This window comes from Cucurbita maxima, unplaced genomic scaffold, assembly GCF_002738345.1.
Source record: "Cucurbita maxima cultivar Rimu unplaced genomic scaffold, Cmax_1.0 Cma_Scf00066, whole genome shotgun sequence".
NCBI lineage: Eukaryota > Viridiplantae > Streptophyta > Magnoliopsida > Cucurbitales > Cucurbitaceae > Cucurbita > Cucurbita maxima.
Window position 1 is genome coordinate 491,418 of NW_019272082.1, and position 23,885 is coordinate 515,302.

The window sequence follows — 23,885 nt, forward strand, 5'->3', positions numbered from 1 at the left end:
AAAAAAAAAAAAAAAAAAAATTAGAAGATTCTATGCATTTCTTCGATTACATTTTCTAAAACACTTTCTTTCAAACATGACCAAGGCTCGATCAAACGTCCGAATTGTCTACGGCTTACAATTTTCATACTGCTGACTTGTTCATCGGTTTAGAATATGTGCGCAAAATCTTTATCCCACTCCACAAGAATGTGATTGTGATAAGCGGTATTAGAGCCAAGTTGGCTCCTTGAATCGTAGTATACAAACATGTCTGCTGCAAAACAACTGGGCAAGTCCCGGGCTAATCAATTGGTAGGATCGAAGATTAGTTACTCTACATAAGTTGTTCCTACAAGCAGGATACTTACTAGGTATATTTATAAACTCACCCCGTTTTCTTTTCTTTTTCTGGTGTTCGCAGGTTGCAAGTCAAGGTGGAGGAGCGTTCGAGAGCTATGCAGTCAGAGAGGGGGTCGTTATAGAACTTCAGTCTTTCTTCCCTTTTTTCAGTCTTGTCTATTTCATCTTTTAGTTGTATCCAAATCCATTTTTCCCTTTGTAATATATTTAAAGTCTTGTAATTTTATGGTAACGTGGTATTGTTTAACTTAATTTGATTTTAATTTTACTCCATTTTTTTATTTTATTTTATTTTATTTTATTTTACTTATAGTGTTATTTGTTTTCGCTTTTGTCTTTTTACTTTCGATCCGACTTTCGAAGTCTCAAAATTTGTGCCTGACATCTTGAATTTTCTATGAATCCTCCAAAAAGATTGGTAGAAATCCATGACAAGGACTTCACAGCGAGAACAACTACAATCAATAGTCCTCGTCTAGCTTCATATACAAGGTGGTCTATCGAGAATCTGAATACCCACAAACGGTGGACCATCATGCATTCCAAGCCAAAGCGTCAAAAACCCTGCATTGGGGGTCCTAAAGTACCTATTTGCTTTTCAAAAAAGAGTGGTAGAGACAAAAGAGTCAAGGTCTTACGTACGTTGAGGACTAGGTTAACCATAGATCGGCCAAGAGTACAATGGTCGACTCTAGAGCTATGCACAACTTTAGGATAGAGACCGAAGGAAAACACTTTAACATTCTCTAGTATAAAGATAGAAATGATGAAAGTTGTCAATTCCGTACTTTTATCTACCTCAAGAGTTTTAAAGAGAACTCCAATAAGTGAGATGGTAAAAAAAGTGTATTAATGATTAAAAAAAAATTGTTGATCGATATAAAAACATCATATCATTGATATAGTCTATCAATGATAGACTTTGAGACTTCGAGAAATGTAACATTTGTAAGCTATTTCTTTGTGTGATGCATTTGTAAATTTAATGGATAGTTCCAAATATGACCAACAATTTTACTTCTCTTTATTTGTATGACATCTTTGCAAATAAAAAGTCACGGACTTTATATTACATCACTAACTACAAATAAAAAAATACTATGAAAAATATATGATAGTGACTTCTCGATACTATCTTATAGAATATTTTATTATTTTTATTATAATAGAGAATCCATATAGAATTGGTATCTAAAAATATAAACACGTGAAAGTATTAGGAAATTGTTTATATTATAGTAGGATGTTGAGAAGCCCAATAAACGTCAATGAAACTGATATTGTTACATTGCATAGTTCTTTAGTTCACCCAAACAATTAAAATTAAACATCTTTTTTAGAAAATAATTGGTTGGAAAAAATAGGGCTTTTTCTTAAAGATCTCCCCATCCTTTTTAAGTAAAATAAAAAATAAAATCATATTGTCAAAGAAACTTTTTTTAAATTCAATAATCCTAAAAATGAGAGATCCAACTGTCAATCATTAAAATGGCAATGAGTGTCTTATCTTATAAGATAAACTTAAATTTAAAAATGTTGGCCGTAGGAAGAGATTTACCTAGGTGACATACCTAATTAAAATTAAATTTGTTAAAGAGTATAAAAACAATAATAGTTAAATAGAACAAGAATAGAATAGTACTTGAGACGCGTGGGTTAAAGTTACAGTTAGAAGGGTAAGCATTAACCTACAAATATCACTCCACAGCTCTTCCATTTCCCTATCACTTGCTTCCTTTTTCTCTCTCTCATGCTTATCACCAACCCTTGTATCATCAAGTTTTCTTCCGCTCTTTTAGTAACCTTCCATGTTTTTCTTTCCCTTCAACTTCTGTTTTTTAACCATGTCTTGGCTGCTGAATTAACATTCAATATTATTAGTATCGGTGCCAAGCCCGATGAAAAGACCGATGCCTCGTCTGTGCTTCAAATGACATGGGCTAAGGCTTGTGACTCGTCTACACCGGCCACTATTTACGTTCCCAAAGGTATATTCTACGTTTGAAGTGTGAGCTTTAATGGGCCTTGTAAGAATAATGTTATTACTGTTCTCATTAATGGAACTCTTGTGGCTTCCTCGGACATTCAAGTTTTAGCTAAAACTAAATTTTGGATTGAGTTTAGTCACAAAGATGAGCTTTTCATTACTGGCGGTACTATCAATGGGCAAGGAACTTCCTTATAGAATTGTAAACACTCGGGGAAGAGTTGCCTCATTGGAGCCACGGTATGCAAAATTTGAGTTGGCTAAATAAAAAATAAAATTTGAAAATTTTTCTTTGGCCGAAGGTTGAAAGAAAATGAATCGATTAATTAAAATATTAATTTAAATTTATACTGATTCTTGCTTTTGATTCTTTTGAATCGATAGAGTCTTCCAATAAATGATGCACAAAATGTGAACATCAATGGATTATCTTCGATTAACAACCAAAAGTTCAACATTGTAGTGCATGGGTGTCAAAACGTGCATATGACAAGAGTGAATTAAATTTGAATGATTAAAAATATATTCTAAAGTTATTTTGAGGGTGAGAAATTTTTTTTTTAATAATTTTTAAATTATTTTGGATCAAAATTGTTATTTAATATATTAGGTTAGAGTTAGAAAATTAAACCTCATGAAAAATTTGGTATTTTATTGAATGTATTTGTAGCATTGGGAACTTGGGGATAAAGGCCGAGGAGGATGGAGTGCATAACGCTACACTTGCATTAACTACTTTCACCGGACTCGTAATGGAGTAAGGATTAAGTCTTGGGGAAGACCAAGTCGTGGATTTGCTACAAAAGTTTATTTTCAACACATCATTGTGGATAATGTGAAAAACCCAATCATAATTGATCAAAATTATTGTCCACATGAGAAAGACGGTCCTTGTCAGTTATAATTTCTTGTCAATTTCATACAAGTTAATTTTTTTCTAATTATTTTTAACCTTAAATTTGAATAGAACTCAAATTTTTAATTTTATAAATAATTGATTTATTTTCTCTTTAATGGTCTGAAATTTGTTTGGTTTAAAATGGGTGCTAAATTATTAGTATTATTTTTTTGGTACATTAAATTACTTTTATGGGCAATAAATTGCGCACTCGGTTACCCTCACATATCTTAAAATAGTATGAAGTTTTTATGTGCTAAAAAAGTTTTATTGATGTCCTTGTTTATCAGTTTTCGTAGCATACGTTGATCGTTCTTCTTTATTCTAATATAGGCTTCTGGAGTTAAAATCAGCGAAGTAACATACGAAGACATCAAAGGAACTTCCGCCACTGAGATAGCAATCAATTTTGGTTCTAGCCCAATAAATCATTGCACTGGATTAAGCTTGAAAGACATAAACCTAATTACGAGAATCACATCGCTAAAGTTTCATGTAAAAATGCCGAAGGAACTACCTCTAGTGTGGTTGAACCTTAACTTTGACAAAAACTGAAACCCAATAAATTTTTTCTTATGGTATGGTATTTAGTGATTTAAAACAACTCCAGTCATGGAGTAGGTCTAAGTGTTCCGACTAGACGAGACAATGTCAATGAAATATTATACTAGAATAACTCTTATTCCTATAGTTGTTTAAGTAACTATTAGTTTGCTCAACAAAACATTAACAATCTGAATAAATCTACCCATTATTTTAGATACCATAGTTTATCCTTTTAAGAGTTTGGAAGAAAATAAAGATGCGAAAAATAACAGAAAGACTTTTTCTCATTTTCTGAACGGATTTACCTATTTAAATATCTAACTTATCCTAAAAGGTTGAGAGTGGCCAACTAAATCTGTGCCACTCCTTACAAAATTGCTGAACTCCAATATTAGCCTTGAGCCTTGGGATGAAGTAGACCGGTCAGCTTGTGGTGCTTGCCTCGCTTGCTGACGAATAGGATGGTGTCGTGCCCTTCGATATCGACGACGGAGCCATCGCCGAATTTTACCATCCCGCGAATCCAAGAATCAAGCTTGGAGAATGCAAACTTGGCCTCAGTCATATGGTTTGTTGCCTCCGTGTCGAGGACCCATCGCTGGTGCTCTTGCTGCTTCGCCTCTTTCACCGATTTAAGCAACATAGGCCTTCTCGGCCTTCTCTTTGTTCCTGAGCTTGCGCTCCAGCAATTCTTGCTCGGGTGACCTCTCTTCCCACAGTTCGAGCACGCTCCTCCTCCTCGAATTGAGCAACATCATAGGCCTTATCGACCTTATCCTTGTTCCTGAGCTTGCGCTCCAGCAATTCTTGCTCGAGTGACCTCTCTTTCCACAATTCGAGCACGCTCCTCCTCCTCAAATTGAGCAACATCATAGGCCTTCTCGACCTTCTCCTTGTTCCTGAGCTTGCTCCAGCAATTCTTGCTCGAGTGACCTCTCTACCCACAATTCGAGCACTGGATCGACCTGCCATCAATCGAGTCGACTCCTTCTTTTGTTCCTCATCTTTCCCACGGCTGCACTGCGAGATTTCCATGGTTTGGCGGCAGATGGAGGGCCCGTTGCTCTCGCCGGTGTTTGTTGCATAGAGCTTTAGGCGTGCAAGGCATTCCTTCCTCAATGAGGAGTAGAGGACCCTCCTTGTCGAGGACAACTCGACGCCCGTCATCTCAACGTCGGCCTCTTCATGTGTGTCGTCAACAAGGCTCACTCGTTGTAGTTGGACCTTATCACTCGCTCAACGACAACTCGACGCCCGTCATCACAACGTCGCCCTCTTCATGTGTGTATTTTCGCACTTTGCATTGACCTGTGCGTTGTTAGGTCGACGCTCTAACCACTTGAGCTATTCAACTTGACTGTTGATAAAATTGGCTCCTCCGAAATGATATACCACCGATGGCTTCAACCTGGCTCTGATACCACTTGTTGTTTTTCGATAATTGGCAAGGATAATCGAACTGAAATCCTTTTCGGTGAGAGGAAATCGTTTGACGGGAAGTTGTTGGAAGAAAATAAACATACAAAAAAAACAATAGAGAGAGATAATTGGTGAAGACTTTTTCTTAAAATGAGATGCATTTTTCAGATTTACCTATTTAAATATCTAATTTATCCTAAAAATGGCTGGAGTGCCACTTCCTACAAAATTGTCATCTAAAACTTTGATAATCCAATTCGACGTGTTTGTTCGAATGTATTCAATCAACTAATGAAAACGTGTAAATCTAAATAAGGAAAATCTCAGGTTTTATCTAACAGAGTTTAGCTTAATATTGACCCGTGCAAATAACTTCCATAGGAGAACAGTCCAAAAGCCACCACGAACCTCTATATGGATCTCACATTATGAAGAAATGATCGTGACCGTATGATATATTGTCATGTTTCCTTCTCGCTATTTTGAAAATAGTTCATGCTTACGCAAACTAGGGTAGACTTATTTATTTGCAAGTGAACTCGAACTTCAAACCCACTTTGTTGTCAATAACTTCCCTTTGAGACTTTGTGGCCATCTACCAATATTTTTCTTGATATTTTTAGGGCTTTTTTTAATCATTCCGCATTGGACAAGACTTCTCTAGAGTTGAATTTGAGACTTATGGGCTCAATCTTAAGGAACGAGAAATGAACTATTAAGTAAGACCTGAACCTTTCCTTCATGAAATACTTTCTTCATTGAAATTGACAAACTCTTGATTTTAAGTTTTATGGTGATTGCACATTTTCATAAAGGACTTAAAATTGAAACACAGTGGATTAATTGATCAAATTTGAATTTCAAATGTCGGTTTTGGGACCTAAGAAAAGAGAGTTTAATCCTAAAAATTTCCTCTCATTTTTGGATAATAAGGTATAATTCTAGGCTCTTAGTGTTCATAGCAAAGAGGGTGAAATCATAATGAACTGAGGGCTAGAAGTTGTCAATTCGGTACTTTTATCTACCTCAAGAGTTTTAAAGAGAACTCCGATAAGTGTCTCGTAAAAAAAAGGGTAACGCCCGTTAGTTAATATATAATAATAAGAATAAGAATAATAATAGTAAAATAAAAATAATAAAATAAGGAAGCAAAAGAAATATCTTAACACCTCTCCTCTAAATCTCTCCACACTACCCTAAAATACCTCTCTCATCCAGCGTCAATAATTATGCAAACAAAACAATAAAAGAGAGAAGAGATTTTCTAGGAAAAAGAAAGGGTAATAATGGAGAGATGGTTAGGAAGATAATGGACCATTTGAAAAGGTTAGCAGCAGTTTAGATTTACTTTTTTTTCTTTTTTCTATTTTCTCTTATCAAGGATATTATTGAAATTATCTAGATCTGATTTAGAAATTATGATATCCTAACAAAAGAGTCAATTACAGAAAAGAAAGAAAGGAGTCAATTACAGAAAAGAAAGAAAGGAAGAGAGATGCCATATTTGGATTGAATGATCCAAGCAGCATGAAGTTTATTACTCAATACAATTTAGAAACAATGAAAGTATGAAATTCAATTTTTACTGAGGTCGTTTTAGAGTCGTATTTCATATTGTTAGTTGGATTATTAATTAAAATGTGAAATACTAATAAAAGACGACGAACAGTGTGATAGGAAGCGAACTCCTGCAACATTTAGAGTATCTCTCGAGGAACGGGAGCTTACGTTAATTAAATTAGAGAGTACTCTGGCTCAGGCTAACTAAGTAAGTGGCCTTACTATAAGATAGGCTAAAGATTGTTTGAATTATGATGATGTATGAGTATGACGTTGTTCGCGATGTATGTTAAATGTACGTTATTTATGTTTTGATGCATGATGTACATGTTATATCTGATGCACTTAATGGCTTCTATGATGAGTATGATGTATGTATGATGATGTTATTAACATGATGATGTTTTCCATGTTGAACATGCCTTATGATGTTGTTTGCCATATTGCATCATGTCGTTAGATCGATATAGAACACAACCATAAGAGCATGAAAATGATATTAATGTAAATATCCACGAGCACATGTTACATAGTGTAACCAAGAGATGAGACTAGAGGGTTGTGTTAGAAGAGATGTTTAATTGGACTTAGAGGGACCTCATGCATATTGTATGTTCATATGCATAGGGCTACTTCCCCTAGAGATGATGAGTGCAGACGCGCACCGTATGATGACCGCGAATGTGCAAAAGTGCTAGTGCACACAGATGAGGGTGTCCATGAGGCGCATGACACTATGGGGTTTCGCTAACCTCCGGACGTTGCTACAAATTAGCTTGACCAGAGGGTCCAAGGGGTTTGCGAGCGCCCTAGGATTCACACTCGCACGTGATTAGAGATAGGTCCCTAATTCATGATTGCATGGGTTTGCATTAGCATGGCCCCTATAGTGGGGTCACTTACTAAGTATTTCTTCGAAATACTCAGGTCATGTACCATATTGTTTTTCAGGCAAAGGCAAGGCGCCCATGTACGGTTGACGGCGACATTGTGATCAGAGACTGTGGTGCGTGTATAGGATAGTTGCATATTTAAAATTCCTAGTCTTTGTTAGGATAGGGTGTTTGCATCTCATTTATTTAAATTATTTAATTTGTAATTTTTTTATCTTATATTGAACTCCAGCATGATGTTTGAAACACGTAAGTTCGGCATTGTTTTTTAAGGTTTTAACGTATTTTGAAGTTTTAAATTTATAGCTGTAATGACAAATAAAAAATAATAAAATAAAATAAAATAACGTTTAGGTAGGTATGTTTTTGGGTTGAAATTAATAATAATAATGATAATTATGAAATAAGAAAATAAATGAATTAGTTAAATAAAAAATAATAATAAGAAAAAAAAAAAAAAACAGCTTGAAGCTGCTTCCCTGAAGAAAGAAGGAAGGGACAGGTGGATTAAAGGGGAAAAAGAGAGGAAGATGGAGGTGCGTGGGGTGCTGAAGGGTGGTAGAGATTGTTGTAGTGGTGGAAAATTAGAGAGATCTGGTGTTGGATTAAAAATGAGGAACGGAAAAGAAATAAAAACAGGAAAACAGGGAGGAGAGTTAAAATTGGTGAATCTTTCGAAAATACTCACGGTTTGGTGACTTCCTTATCGGGGCGCAAGCTTGAGATTAGAGGAACGCTTGTGGAAACTATCAGCATTGGAAGCTCAAGGGATAAGCCATATTAGGCATTTATTCGAAGGGAAGAAAATCCATTTGACCGAATCTTTAAATTCTGATATCTTGGTCTATACTGCGTAATAAGTTTTGAAATAAGGATTATTAGAATCATAACAAGGAGATCTATAAAGTTGTAGTGGAAGTCGGGACGAAATATGGGCTGTAGAGGTGGAATATGGCTTCGGGACATAATCGGTATTGATAGAAAAGTTAGGAAAATTGCAAAAAACGCAAGGAAGAAGAAGGAGCGCGTGCACTACATGCAGGGCGCATGAGGCCGCGATTGGGTGTGCGACTGGGAGTTCTCCTGGCGCGTGGGACAAACATGCCGAGAGTGTGAGGGCGTGATATGAATCAAAAGACATCAATCATACAATATACTTCAATGAAGATGTGAAGAAAAGGTTGTCAAAATTATTAAAAGATGTTTCAATTCATGTCACATTGAAGAAGAATGAAGTTTGATCGTTAAAAATTTTGGGTTTGAGTAATTTAGAGTTATTGTATTTTAAGACTTTCTATTTAATTTAGGTTACAATTACATAATGGCTCATTATGACCATTTAAGTATGAATGTTACAACTCTTGGAATGGAATGTTTTAATAGTTTCATTTTGAGGCTATATAAAGTCATGTAGGTTGTATTTGTAAGTAGACTTGGAAAATATAGTAAAAGAATTTGTGCTCTTCTTAGCCAATAGAGTTTCTTTGCAATTCTATGTAGTTTTGGTTGCATGTAGAATCATTCAAGCTCGACATGATCAATCTTGCTTGTGAAGTGATTCGAATCTCAATCAAGTGTTCTTGTCTTGAGATATTTGATCAATAAGAATCATTCAAGCTAGACATGATCGATCTTGCTTGTTGATTGATTCTCGAATCTCAAACAATGTTCTTGTCTTGAGATATTCGATCAACAAGGTAATCTGAATCTTACTCCCCTTGTAGTGATTCCTTATCTTATCATTTGGTATCAAAACTTCAGGCTCAAGATCGGATATATGTTTCCTTTGCGTTTCTCTTCAATTTGTTTTTATCTTTTTAGTTTTTAATCGACCCAAAATAAAAAATCCAATCTAGGCTCTACTAGAAAATTTGAGAGGTGAGAATGAAAGATTCATTTGTGTAAATGAGTGCAAACAGATTGGCCTAAAATTCCTTGAGTGTATACACGTGAGAGAGTGTTGTGAGGTCCTTTGTATTTCCATAACTTATTTTTTGCAGCAAAGTTTCACAAATAGATCCGAGGACGAATCCTCTTGAAGAAGTGGAGAATGATATGAACCAAAAGACATCAATCATACAATATACTTCAATGAAGATGTGAAGAAAAGGTTGTCAAAATTATCAAAAGTTGTTTCAATTCATGTCACATTGAAGAAGATGATGTTTGATTGTTATAAATTTTGGGTTAGAGTATTTAGAGTTATTGTATTTTAAGACATTTTATTTACTTTAGGTTACATTTACATGATGGCTAATTATGGTCATAAAGTATGAAGGTTACAACTCTTAGAATGCCTTTAATAGTTTCATTTTTTAGGTTATATAAAGCCATGTATGTTGTATTTGTAAGCAGACTTGAAAAATAGAGTAAAAGAAGCATTTGTGCTCTTCTTTAGCCAATGACTAAGTTTCTTTGCAATTCTATGTAGTTTAGATTGCATGTAGAATCATTCAAGCTCGACATGATCAATCTTGCTTGTGGAGTGATTCGAATCTCAATCAAGTGTTCTTGCCTTGAGATATTTGATCAACAAGAAACATTCAAGCTAGACATGATCGATCTTGCTTGTGGAGTGATTCGAATCTCAAACAATGTTCTTGCCTTGAGATATTCGATCAACAAGGTAATCCGAATCTTACTCCCCTTGAAGTGGTTCCATATCTTATCATTTGGTATCAGAGCTTAAGGCTCAAGATCGGATATATGTTTCCTTTGCATTTCTTTTCAATTTGTTTTTATCTTTTTAGTTTTTAATCGACCCAAAATAAAGAAAATCAAATCTGGGCTCTACTAGAAAATTTGAGAGGTGAGGATGAGAGATTCATTTGTGTAAATGAGTGCAAACAGAGTGGCCTAAAATTCCTTGAGTGTATACACGTGAGAGAGTGTTGTGAGGTCCTTTGTATTTCCATAACTTATTTTTTGCAGCAAAGTTTCACAAATAGATCCGAGGACGAATCCTCTTGAAGAAGTGGAGAATGATATGAACCAAAAGACATCAATCATACAATATACTTCAATGAAGATGTGAAGAAAAGGTTGTCAAAATTATCAAAAGATGTTTCAATTCATGCCACATTGAAGAAGAATGAAGTTTGATTGTTATAAATTTTGGGTGGGTTACAATTTAGAGTTATTGTATTTTAAGACATTTTATTTACTATAGGTTACAATTACATAATGGTTAATTATGGCCATTAAGTATGAATGTTACAACTCTTGGAATGACTTTAGTAGTTTCATTTTGAGGCTATATAAAGCCATGTATGTTGTATGTGTAAGCAGACTTGAAAAATATAGTAAAAGAAGCATTTGTGCTCTTCTTTAGCCAATGACTAAGTTTCTTTGCAATTCTATGTAGTTTAGATTGCATGTAGAATCATTCAAGCTCGACATGATCAATCTTGCTTGTGGAGTGATTCGAATCTCAATCAAGTGTTCTTGCCTTGAGATATTTGATCAACAAGAAACATTCAAGCTAGACATGATCGATCTTGCTTGTGGAGTGATTCGAATCTCAATCAAGTGTTCTTGCCTTGAGATATTTGATCAACAAGAAACATTCAAGCTAGACATGATCGATCTTGCTTGTGGAGTGATTCGAATCTCAAACAATGTTCTTGCCTTGAGATATTTGATCAACAAGAAACATTCAAGCTAGACATGATCGATCTTGCTTGTGGAGTGATTCGAATCTCAAACAATGTTCTTGCCTTGAGATATTCGATCAACAAGGTAATCCGAATCTTACTCCCCTTGTAGCGATTCCTTATCATATCAGGGTGCGTGAGGGCGCGTGAAACCTCATTTCGGTTTCCGGTTTGTCCCGTTCGACTCTTTTTGACCTGTTCTATCAAGATTGGTCTTTACTTATCTTAAAAATTGTGAAATATAGGTCTAATTGGAAGGAATTGTGTTGACATGCCCTATTAAACGTACATCCAAGGGAAAAGGAGTTCGGAATCAAGTAAGTAGCATATCGTTCTTTAAACTAGTTCTTAACTTGTTTACAACACGTGGGTACGTTGTTTACATGATTAAGAGCTTAGTATGTTAAAATGAGCTTTGATGATATTGAATGTTTATTGTATATTGTGACTGCTTGCTTGTGATGTAAGCATATTATAAATGATTACTAGAATGTTCTATGTGTTGAACATGATAAATGTATGAAAGCATGCAGTAAATGTGAGTATGTTATGCATGTGAATGGAAAGGTTATGACTCTAGGATATGCTTATTGGTTGTAGAGCCATGGCTTATTTATATGAGTATGATAGTCTACTAATTCCTACGGAGTTTCTGACCAACGCGCAGTGTGTGCGCACTAAGTCAGAGAGCATGAGTACTTCTGACCGTTGGTATATGAGATAAACAGGCTGCCAGAGAAATTAGTAGACGGGTATTTGACCTAGAGCGAGTCTTACATACGAGTCCGAAAATTCTAGATAAGCATATCGAGAGAGAGTCAGTAACCTAAGCTGGAGGTAGCTGAGATACCTTATTAATGAAAAAATGACCCTAGTAAGAGAAACTAGGAGTCAAAGGCGTATAAAACTTAAAAATACCGATTAGTTATGAACTCATGAAAGATAAGTTGGCTACTTTCTGGGTAATTTAATTACTCATCTAAATTATTTAGCTTTTCTTTCCAGATTTAGCCAACCGAGGATGAGGACGAGACCAGCGGGCTAGAGACTATTGGGAATCCATGTCTATGTCTGTTTTGTGTACTTATGCTTTTACTGTCAAGAATCTACTTCGGTTGTTTTAAGTTTTAAATAGTACTGGTTTTAAATATTTTACTGGATGTTTTTGGAAATATTTTTTGAAATTTATGATTGGTTGTCGGAGTTTATTATCGATGTTAGTGGTAGCTCCTGTGAATCACATTGACGATGAGCGGGTGTTACATGAGCATTCTTAGAGTTATATTCTGCATTAGAGATGAGCATGAGACGTTAGTGGCGACTCTAGCTATGTTGAAATTTATAGTCGTTACAGTTGGTATCAGAGCTTTAGGTTTTAGTTTCTGTAGACTAGCCTACGATGTAGGCTTGGCACGCCCCATGGTCCCAACGTCGATACCCCGTCACCGTCAGGTACGCCTTGCATAATATGAGAAAAGAGAAACGTTTTTGAACTCGCATGCATTTTTATGTTAATGTTACTGAAATTGCTGTGATATTTCACGTATTTATTTAAGAGTATGATATGATGTGTTGGATGCTGAGTGATTTTGTTTGCAATATGATGTGAACTCAGTATAAGTAATGAGCCTTAGGCTTAAGAGATGCTATCTTGGTTTCTAGAACCTGTTGGGTTTTATGTCCTAAAACTCATAGTTTGTAAACAAAAACATATTCTATTTTCAATAAAGTTATTATTGTTGTTTATTCAGTAAAGATTGTTATTGAATAAAGTGAACTTTACGATCATTAATCTAAATCCAATAAACAAAGAATACTCTGGCTATAGTATAATTACTTGAACTATATGTAGAGACATAAGAGTTGATCAAGTTCAAGTATATAGTCAAAATGATCTATAGTATAAGGAGAAGACTGAGTACCTTATTCTAGGGACATTATGGATGCGGCCCACTTTTGTATATGATATAAACAATGTGATCCTAAAATTGTACATGTGGGGACATGTGAGTGGGGGCGTCCTATGCAATGAGTATTGCATAAGATCGAACCATGAAGAAAATCACTCTCACTTTATAATGTCGTTTACTGTTGAGACTGATTTTCTTTTCATTCGATGACCCGCAACTCGATCTTAATCCTGAGCTAACCATGAACTCCTGTTTATTCGAAATTATCCTTAGATTTACATGGGTGAGAGTTGCTCAAGTTCGTCGACTTAATAGGCCTCCCATTTCAGGGGTAAGGCTGGGTAAATGGTTGGGGACGTGGGGTGCAAGATGGAATTCACTCCTACCCACTTTTAAGGATAGAAGATAGTTAATGAACCAAGTGTTCAAGCACTGTCTAGACACTTTTGTGATCGTGCTCATTGATTACATCCTAGTATACTAAAAAACAAACCTAGAACACTACGAACACCTCTGAAAAGTCATAGCCACCCTAAGAGAGAACAAGTTGTACACCAAGTTCTCAAAGTGCGAATTTTGGTTATGACAAGTCTCTTTCCTAGGATATGTGGTGACAAAGGACAGAGTATCCGTAGATCCTACTAAGGTCAAAGCGGTCACAAAGTAGGAACGACCAACTACGATAACATTAGTACAAAGTTTCTTGGGACTGGCGGGATACGATCAAAGGTTCGTGCAAGACTTCGCTAGAATAGCCTCGCCTTTGACACAGTTAATGACAAAAGGGGTACCATTTATATGGAATGATGCTTGTGAGGAAAGCTTCTAGAACTTAAAAGAGAGATTGGTAACCGCCCCGGTACTTACAGTACCTGAGAGCTCATAAAGGTATGTAATCTATAGTGACACGTCCAAGAAGGGACTAGGATGTGTGTTAATGCAACACGGTAATGTTTTTACATACGTGTCCTGTCAACTAAAAGAATACGAAAAGAATTACCCTACCCACGACCTGGAGTTGGCCGCTGTAGTGTTCACGCTGAAAATTTGGCAACACTACTTGTACAGAGAGAACTCAAATTTTTACCGACCACACGAGTTAAAATATTTCTTCACCCAAAATGAGTTAAATATGAGGTAGAGAAGGTGGCTAGAATTGGTGAAAGACTACGATGTAGATATCCAGTACTACCCTGGAAAAGAAAACATGGTCGCAGACGCTTTGAGTTGAAAAACAGCCCACTCTCGGCCCTCATTACGAGGGAAGTAGAGGTACAAAGAGAATTCGAGCTAGCCAACATAGTTGTAGCGATCGAGGGAGTCATAGCATAGCTGGCCCAACTCATAGTACAACTTACGCTTAGGCAGAGAATTATTACCTCCCAACGAGAGGATCCTAACCTACAGAAAGTCCTAGGACAGCTAGACGAAAGTCCAATAGATGGATTCTCGAAGTCCTCAGATGAAGGACTATTGTGTCAGGGACGCCTATGTGGTCGAGTTTGTGAGCAAGTGCTTAGTTTGTCAACAAGTGAATGCTCCCAGACAAAAGGCGGCGGGGTTGTTGCAGTCCCTAAGCATACCAGAGTGGAAATGGGAAAACATAGCGATGGACTTCATAGTAGGATTACCCAAAACACCCAAAGGCTATACAGTGATCTGGGTAGTTGTCGATAGGTTCACTTCCTACCTGGGAAAGTTACGTATACAGTTTACAATTGGGCACAACTGTATGTGAAAGAAATAGTCAGACTACATGGAGTCCCAGTGTCTATAGTGTCGGATCGAGATCCACACTTTACATCAGCGTTCTGGCACGGACTTAAAAAAGCACTGGGTACCCGCCTCGACTTTAGTACTGCCTTCCACCCCCAAACTAATGGACAAACGGAGCATTTAAACCAAATTCTAGAGGACATGTCATGCACTTGCGTTCTAGATTTTAAGGATGTTGGGATTCCAAACTCCACCTGATGGAATTCTCGCATAATAACAGCTTCCAAGCAACTATTGGAATGACACCGTTTGAGGCCCTGTACGGAAAACGGTGTAGGTCCCCACTATGCTAGGACAAAGTAGGCGAGAGAGAGTTAGTAGGACCCGAGCTGGTTCGACTCACCAATGAGGCTGTCTAGAAAATTCGAGATAGAATGCGTACCGCTCAAAGTAGACAGAAAAGTTACGCCGATGTAATGTGCAGAAGCCTGGAGTTTGAGATAGAGGACCCAGTATTCCTCAAGGTGGCACCTATGAAAGGTGTCTTGAGGTTCGGACGTAAGGGCAAGTTAAGTCCTAAATTCACTGGACCATTCGAGATCCTAGAGCGAGTTGGTCTAGTAGAGTATGAGTTAGCTCGACCTCCAGCCCACTCAGGAGTACACGATGTATTTCATGTGTCGATGCTGAGGAAGTACATTACGGACCCTATCCACGTAATAGACTATGAACCACTCCAACTCAATGAAGATCTGAGCTATATGAGAAAAAACCAGTAAAAATCTTAGCTAGAGAAGTAAAAACCTTACGCAACAAGAACATTACGTTCGTTAAGGTGTTGTGGCGAAATCACCACACTAAAGAGGCCACATGGGAGTGTGAGGACAAAATAAGAGAAAAATTCCCTAATTTAGTATACGAGTTGGAGACTTTCGAGGACGAAAGTTATTTTTAGGGGTAGATAATATAACGCTCCGTTAGGTTATATAAAATAATAATAATAATAATAGTAAAATAAAAATAATAAAATAAGGAAGAAAAAAAAATAACTTACCACCACTCTAATCTCTTTGTTTACTTCTGACAATTGGGAGGAAAACGTCGACAGAAAAACAATCGGCCAAAGGAAAATTTGTTCGAAGAAAAAATTACAGAAAGTAAAAGGAGAGAGAGATTTGTTGAAGATTCAATGATTTCATTTGTCATTCAGTTGAAATATTTAAATAACAAATTATCCTCAAATAGAAAAAGTAAATGACAAGTTAACTAACGATCTTCCACTCGACGTGTACTTCCCACTTACTTCAATTGGGTGGGTTTAACATAAAAATAGTTACCTAACAAAAAGATGGTTAACTGAAAGTTAGGATAACATTCACTAGTGATTTATCTAAAAATCTCCTTCTAAAGCCCTATTGTATATCTACCTTATTTTGTTTGAACTCCGATTCGAGCTAAGGCTCGGTGTCCCTGGCCGCATGTCCTTCAGACTCCACGTCTTGTTCGGCCACCTCTTCTTCGAGCTGGTGCGCCGCTAGTTTAGGTGGTTCACCTCTTCCCAGTAGGTCTTCCATCCTCCGGTACCTCGCCACCAGACCATCATCGTGATTGGCATCTAGCGTCGAATCCGTAGTACGTGGTGTTGCGAACTCCACTAGTTTCGAAGTTGCAGCTGGAGTTATGGTTGGGAATGGCATAGGCGTGCCCGGTGTAGTTGCTGGTGGCGGTGACGATTCTTGATGTTGTGCTCCTCCTTCTCTCAACTCGATGAAGAGATACTCCACCGTGAATTGATTTGGATTTTAATCTGCCTCGGTTACGTTGTTCCACTGCCAAAAGGTGGTCTCGTCAAAGATGACGTCGCGCAACACGTGAGCTCGCCCATCTGTGGGATCATAGAACCTGTACGCCTTGCTTCTGGGTTCGTAGCCGATGAAGACGACCATCAGCCCCCTAGGATCGAGCTTGGCAAGGTGGGGATGCGCGTCCTTCATGTATGCGACGCAGCTGAACACTCGGAGATGACGTACCGTTGGCTTCTTGTTGTACCAGGCCTCGTGTGGCATCTTCCCGTCGAGGCTTCGCATTGGCGAATGATTGAGGAGGTAGATGGCTGTCATTACCGCCTCTCCCTAGAACCTCTCGGGCATCTCGGCCGTCATCAGTAATGACCTTGCTGTCCCGATGATGGTTTCATTTTGGCGTTCCACCACCCCGTTCTGTTAGGGGGAGTAGGGCGCCGTTAGGTGCCGCTGCATACCGAGCTCGTCGCAGTACTTATCGAAGCTTGTCAAGATGAATTCTCTACCTCTGTCCCTGCATATCACTCGTATCTTCTTCCCGCATTTGGCCTCCGCTCCTGCTTGAATGCGCTTAATTGCCTATGCTGCCTCACTTTTCGCTTGCAGTAGAATCAGCCACATGAAACTGATTTTGTCATCGACCAGCAGGAGGAAGAGAGTCTTGCTGCTTTGGGTCGCCGGCTTGATGGGCTCACAGATATCGTCATGCACGAGCTCCAATGGCTCATTAGCGTGGTAGGATGCCTGAGACGGAAAGAGGGTGCGTCTCTGCTTGTCGATGAGACACCCGTCGCATAGCCTATTCACACCTTTGATTGCTGGAAAACCGTGCACTAGATCCTCCTTATGTAATTTTTGTAGGGCAGGAAAGTTTGAGTATCCGTACCTTGCGTACCACCTCCAAGATACTTCTTCGGTCCTGGCCGAGAGGCTGACTGGTTGCTCTATCTTCAACTCAAGGAATAAAGACGATTTGTCATGCACCGAACTTGTGTGAGCAGCCGTCGTTGATCATCATAGATCTTGAGTAGCCTGCGCTCGATGAAATGTAGCAGCTGGCCTCATCGAGTTCACCCAGGCTCACAAGGTTGACCTTAAGCCTTGGAATGAAGTAGACGCCGATCAGCTTGTGGTGCTCGCCTCCCTTGCCGATGAACAGGATGGTGTAGCGTCCTTCGATCTCAACGACGGAGCCATCGCTAAACTTAACCGTCTCGTAAATCCCCGAGTCGAGCTTAGAGAACGCAGACTTGGCCCCAGTCATATGGTTTGTCGCCCCTGTGTCGAGGACCCATCGCTGGTGGCTCTTGCTGCTCGTCCCTCTCGCCGATCTGAGCGAACACTCGCTCCTCCTTTAGTTGAATTGGCTCCTTAGGCGATGCACTTGTTACGCCCAGCTGGAGCTCTTCCTCGGGTTCGAGGCTCACTGGAGCAGCTACACGGTCGCCGATTACCTTCGTGGATTTTGAATCAAAATTAGGGACAGGTAGGACTGATGCACTCACCATGTAAAGAGCCGGCTCATCCTCCTCAGATTGAGCCACATGGGCCTTCTCGATTGTCTCCTTGTTCCTGAGCTTGCTCCAACAATTCTTGCTCCAGCCGTCTCCTTGTTCCTAAGCTGCTCGAACAATTCTTGCTCAGGTGACCTCTCTTCCCACAGTACGAGCACTGGATTGGACCGTCGTTAGTCGACTCCTTCTTTTGATTTGCCTTTTTCCTGCGCATGTACCCACGAGATTTTCATGGCTTCTTACCGCCTTTGCAGTTGGAGGACCCGTTGCTCTCATCAGTGTGGTCGCGGAACTTTAGGCGTGCAAGCCATTCCTCCTCTGTGAGGAGTAGACTACCCTCCTTGTCGACAGCCAAAGCAGCATTCTTCTTCTGCTGCTCGACGCTACGCAGTCTTCCAGTCACCTCTTCCACCGTTAGGTTGTTCACATCAAGTAATGTCTCGAAAAACGAATCTCCAAGAGCTCCTTCCGCAACTGCTCGATGTTGGATTGCCCACTAGGCCACTCGTTGTTGTTGGACTTATCAGCATCAAGAACAAGGCCCACTCGACGCCCGTCATCAAGGCGTCGTGGAGGCGTAAGTGAGCCTGCCCGAGATGGACCCCACAATGTGTATTTTCGCACTTTGCATTTTCTTCAAGGAACTTGAGACCTGTGTGTTGTTAAGTTGACACTCCAACCACCTGAGCTATTCTACTTGATGACTGTTGATAAAGTTGCCTCCTCCACAATGATATACTACCAATGACTTAAATGTTAATGATTTCATTTGTTATTCAGTTGGGATATTTAAAAAATAAATTATCCACCACTCCAGTGGGTTTAACGTAAAAATAGTTACCTAACAAAAAGTGAACTAAAAGTTAGCCATCACATTCACTCTACCTAAAATACCTCTCTCATCTAGATCAATATTTCTGCAAATAAACAAAAAAACAAACAAAAAAAAAAAAATCTGTGGAGAAGAAAGATAGATAATGGAGAGATGGTTAGACAGATAATAGAAGAGAGATGTCATTTGAAAAGGTTAGTAGTTCAGATTTATTATTTTTTTTTTTTCTTATGAAGGATATTAATCTGTTGCAATTATTTAGATATGATATCGGAACAAAAGAGTCAGAAGAAATACAAAGAAAGAGAGGGAGACTGGGAAATAGATCAAATAATCAAAAGGGGGAAAGAAAAAAAAGAAAGAGAAAAGAAATAGAGAGATTTCCAAATCAAGGAGAAAAGAAAAAAGAAATACAGGGGAAGAGAGAAAGATTTAGAAATGGTTGGAAATAACAAAGCTCATGTAATTAAATAGCTTAGATATGAGAATAGAATTAGAATTAAAAGAAAAAAAAGAATGGAAGAGAGGAGGATTTTAATAAAGAAAACAAAATTAAGAAAAAAAATGATGATTCATGCTATTTTTAGGAAAGAAAAGAAATGAAAATTAGAATCAATTAAACTAGCTACCGATTGTAAACTGACCCAAAATATAACGAGGAGATAAATAGAGCCCGAGAAGGAAAATAGAAAATATGAGAAATTATTATATTTTGTACCCATTAAATATAATATTTTTACAAACCATATTTGAATTGAATGATACAAGTAGCATGCAGTTTATTACCCAATACAATTTAGAAACAATGAAAACATAGAATTGGATTTGTACCGAGGTCGTTTTAGAGTCTATTTCATATTGTTAGTTAGATTATTAATTAAAATGTGAAATACTAACAAAATGTGACGTATGGTGGGATAGGAAGCGAACTCCGGCAACATTTGGAGTAGCTCTTGAGGGACAGAAGCTTACGTTAATTAAATTAGGGAGTACTCCGGCTAAGGCCAACCAAGTGAGTGGCCTTACTATAGGATAGACTAAAGATTGTTTGAATTATGATGATGTATGAGTATGACGTTGTGTTGCGATGTTTGTTAAATGTATGTTATATATGTTTTGATGCATGACGTACATGTTATATCTGTTGCACTTAATGGCTTCTATGATGAGTATGATGTATGCATGACGATGTTATTAACATGATGATGTTTTCCATGTTGAACATGTCTTATGATGTTGTTTGCCATATTGCATCATGTCGTTAGATCGACATAGGACACAACCATAAGAGCATGAAAATGATATTAATGTAACTATCCACGAGCACATGCTACATAGTGTAACCAAGAGATGAGACTAGAGGGTTGTGTCAGAAGAGATGTATAATTGGACTTAAAGGGACCTCATGCATATTGTATGTTCATAAGCATAGGGCTACTTCCCCCTAGAGATGATGAGTGCGGACGTGCACCGTATGATGAGCGCGAATACGCACAAGTGCGAGTGCACACAGATGAGGGTGTTCATGAGGCGCATGACACTATGGGGTTCCGCTGACCTCCAGACGTCGCTACAGATTAGCATTACCAAAGGGTCCAGGGGGTGTGCGAGCACCCTGGGGATTCATACTCGCACATGTGACTTGTGTGTAGGGAAGTACTACACATCCAATTTGTTCGAGACTAGAGGCCACCCTTAAGATGATTAGAGATAGGTCCCTAATTCATGATTGCATGTGTTTGCATTAGCATGGCCCCTAAAGTGGGGTCACTTACTGAGTATTTCTTGGAAATACTCAGGCCGTGTGCGATATTGTTTTTCAGGTATAGGCAAGGCGCCCATGTACGGTTGACGGCGGCATTGTGATAAGAGACTGTGGCGCGTGCATAGGATAGTTGCATATTTAAAATTCCTAGTCTTGGTTAGGATAGGGTGTTTGCATTTCATTTATATAATTATTTAATTTGTATTTTTTTTTTATCTTATTTTGAACTGCAGCATGATGTTTGAAGTTAGTAAGTCCGGCAATGTTTTCAAATGTTTTAATGCATTTTGAAGTTTTAAATTTTTCTGCTAATAAAGATGAGCATGAAAAGTTAGTGGCGACTCTAGATATGTGAAAATTTATGGTTGTTACAAAAAGTCTATTAATGATAAAAAAAAAAATTGTTGATCGATATAAAAACAGCATATCATTAATATAGTCTATCTATGATAGACTTTGAGACTTCGAAAAGTGTAACATTCGTAAATTCTTTCTTTATGTGATGCATTTGTAAATTTATTGCATACTTCCAAATATGACAAACAATTTTGCTTCTCTTTATTTGTGTGTCATCTTTGCAAATAAAAAGTCACCGACTTTATGTTACATCACTAACTACAAATAAAAAAATACTATGAAAAATATATGATAGTGTCTTCTCGATACTATCTTATAGAATATTTGATTATTTTTATTATAATAGAGAATTCATATAGAATCGGTATCTAAAAATATAAACACCTGAAAGTATTAGGAAATTGTTCTTATTATAGTATGACGTTGAGAAGAAATGAACGTCAATGAAATTGATATTGTTACATTGCATAGTTCTTTAGTTGACCAAAACAATTAAAATTATACATCTTTTTTAGAAAATAATTGGTTGGAAAAAACAGGGTTTTTTCCGTTAAGATCTCCCCATCCCTTTTTAAGTAAAATAAAAAATAAAATCATATTGACAAATAAACTTTTTTTAAATTCTATAATCCTAAAAATGAGAGATCCAACGGTCCATCATTAAAATGGAAATGAGTGTCTTATCTTATAGAATAGTACTTCAGATGCCTAGGTTAAAATTAGAGTTAGAAAGGTAAGCATTAACCTACACATATCACTCCACCCCACCGATCTTCCATTTTCCTATCACTTGCTTCCTTTTTCTCTCTCTCATGCTTATCACCAACCCTTGTATCATCAAGTTTTCTCCTACTCTTTTAGTAACCTGACATGTTTTTCTTTCCATTCTACTTCTATTTTTTAACCATGCCTTTGGTTACTGAATTAACATTCAATATTATTAGTCTAAGTACCAAGCCAGATGGAAAGACCGATGCCTCGTCTGTGCTTCAAATGACATGGGCTAAGGCTTGTGACTCGTCTACACCGGCCACTATTTACTTTCCCGAGGGTATATTCTACGTTTGAAGTGTGAGCTTTAATGGGCCTTGTAAGAACAATGTTATTACTGTTCTCATCGATGGAACTCTTGTGGCTTCCTCGGACATTCAAGTTTTAGCTAAAACTAAATCTTGGATTGAGTTTAGTCACATAGATGGGCTTTCCATTACTGGCGGTACTATCGATGGGCAAGGAACTGCCTTATGGAATTGTAAACACTCGGGGAAGAGTTGCCCCATTGGAGCCACAGTATGCAAAATTTGAGTTGGCTAGATAAAAAATAAAATTTGAAAATTTTGAATTGATTAATTACAATATTAATTTAAATTTATACTAATTCTTGCTTTTGATTTTTTTGAATCGATAGAGACTTCAAATAAATGATGCACAAAACGTGAACATCACTAGATTATCTTCGATTAACAGCCAAAAGTTCAACATTGTGATGCATGGGTGTCAAAACGTGCATATGACAAGAGCGAATGTCTCGGCTGCAGACGATAGTCCAAACACTGATGGCATCCATGTGCAACAAGCATCAGATGTGATCATCCTCAACTCGAGCATTAACAACGGTGATGACTGCATCTCAATTAGTCCAGGGACCTCCAACTTGTGGATGGAAAGTATTACATGCAGACCTAGAAATGGAATCAGATAGCTAGAGATAGATTATGACGAACATGTTTAGAATTGTTTTTTTTTAAAGGGTTAAATAAATTTGTCACATCAAATTTTAAAACATAAAACTAAATGTTGAATTAAATTTGAATGATTAAAAATATATTCTAAAGTTATTTTGAGGGTGAGAAAAAATATTTAAATTATTTTGGATCAAAATTGTTATTTAATATATTACGTTAGAGTGAGAAAATTAAACCTCATGAAAAATTTGGTATTTTATTGAATGTATTTGTAGCGTTGGGAGCTTGGGGATAAAGGCCGATGAGGATGGAGTGCATAACGTTACACTGACATTATCTACTTTCACCGGGACTCAGAATGGAGTAAGGATTAAGTCTTGGGGAAGACCAAGCCGTGGATTTGCTACAAAAGTTTATTTTCAACACATCATTATGGATAATGTGAAAAACCCAATTATAATTGATCAAAATTACTATCCACATGAGAAAGAATGTCCTGGTCAGTATAATTTCTCGTCAATCTCATACAAGTTAATTTTTTTGTAATTATATTTAACCTTAAATTTGAATAGAACTCAAATTTTTAATGGTTTGAAATTTGTTTGGTTTAAAATGGGTGCTAAATTATTAGTATTATTTTTTTGTTATATTAAATTACTTTTATGGGTAATAAATTGCAGACTCAGTTACCCTCACATATCTTAAAATGGTATGAAGTTTTTAGGTGTTGAAAAAGTTTTATAGATGTCCTTGTTTATCAGTTTTCGTAGCATACGTTGATCGTTCTTCTTTATTCTAATAGGCTTCTGGAGTTAAAGTCAGCCAAGTAACATACAAAGACATCAAGAGAACATCGGCCACTAAAATAGCAATCAATTTTGATTGTAGCCCAATAAATCATTGCACTGGATTAAGCTTGAAAGACATAAACCTAACTTACGAGAATCACATCGCTAAAGCTTTATGTAAAAATGCCGAAGGAACTACCTCTGGTGTGGTTGAACCT

General features: G+C 37.4%; 1 protein-coding gene across 1 annotated transcript; it reads left to right on the top strand.

The window, feature by feature from the left end:
* The first annotated feature begins 22,100 nt into the window (after nt 1–22,100).
* On the top strand, nt 22,101–22,896 carry LOC111472162 (polygalacturonase-like). The gene is made up of 3 exons (XM_023117813.1): nt 22,101–22,178; nt 22,290–22,484; nt 22,603–22,896. Exons 1-3 carry the CDS (start codon nt 22,101–22,103, stop codon nt 22,894–22,896), a joined length of 567 nt encoding a protein of 188 aa, XP_022973581.1.
* The last annotated feature ends 989 nt before the right edge of the window (nt 22,897–23,885 follow it).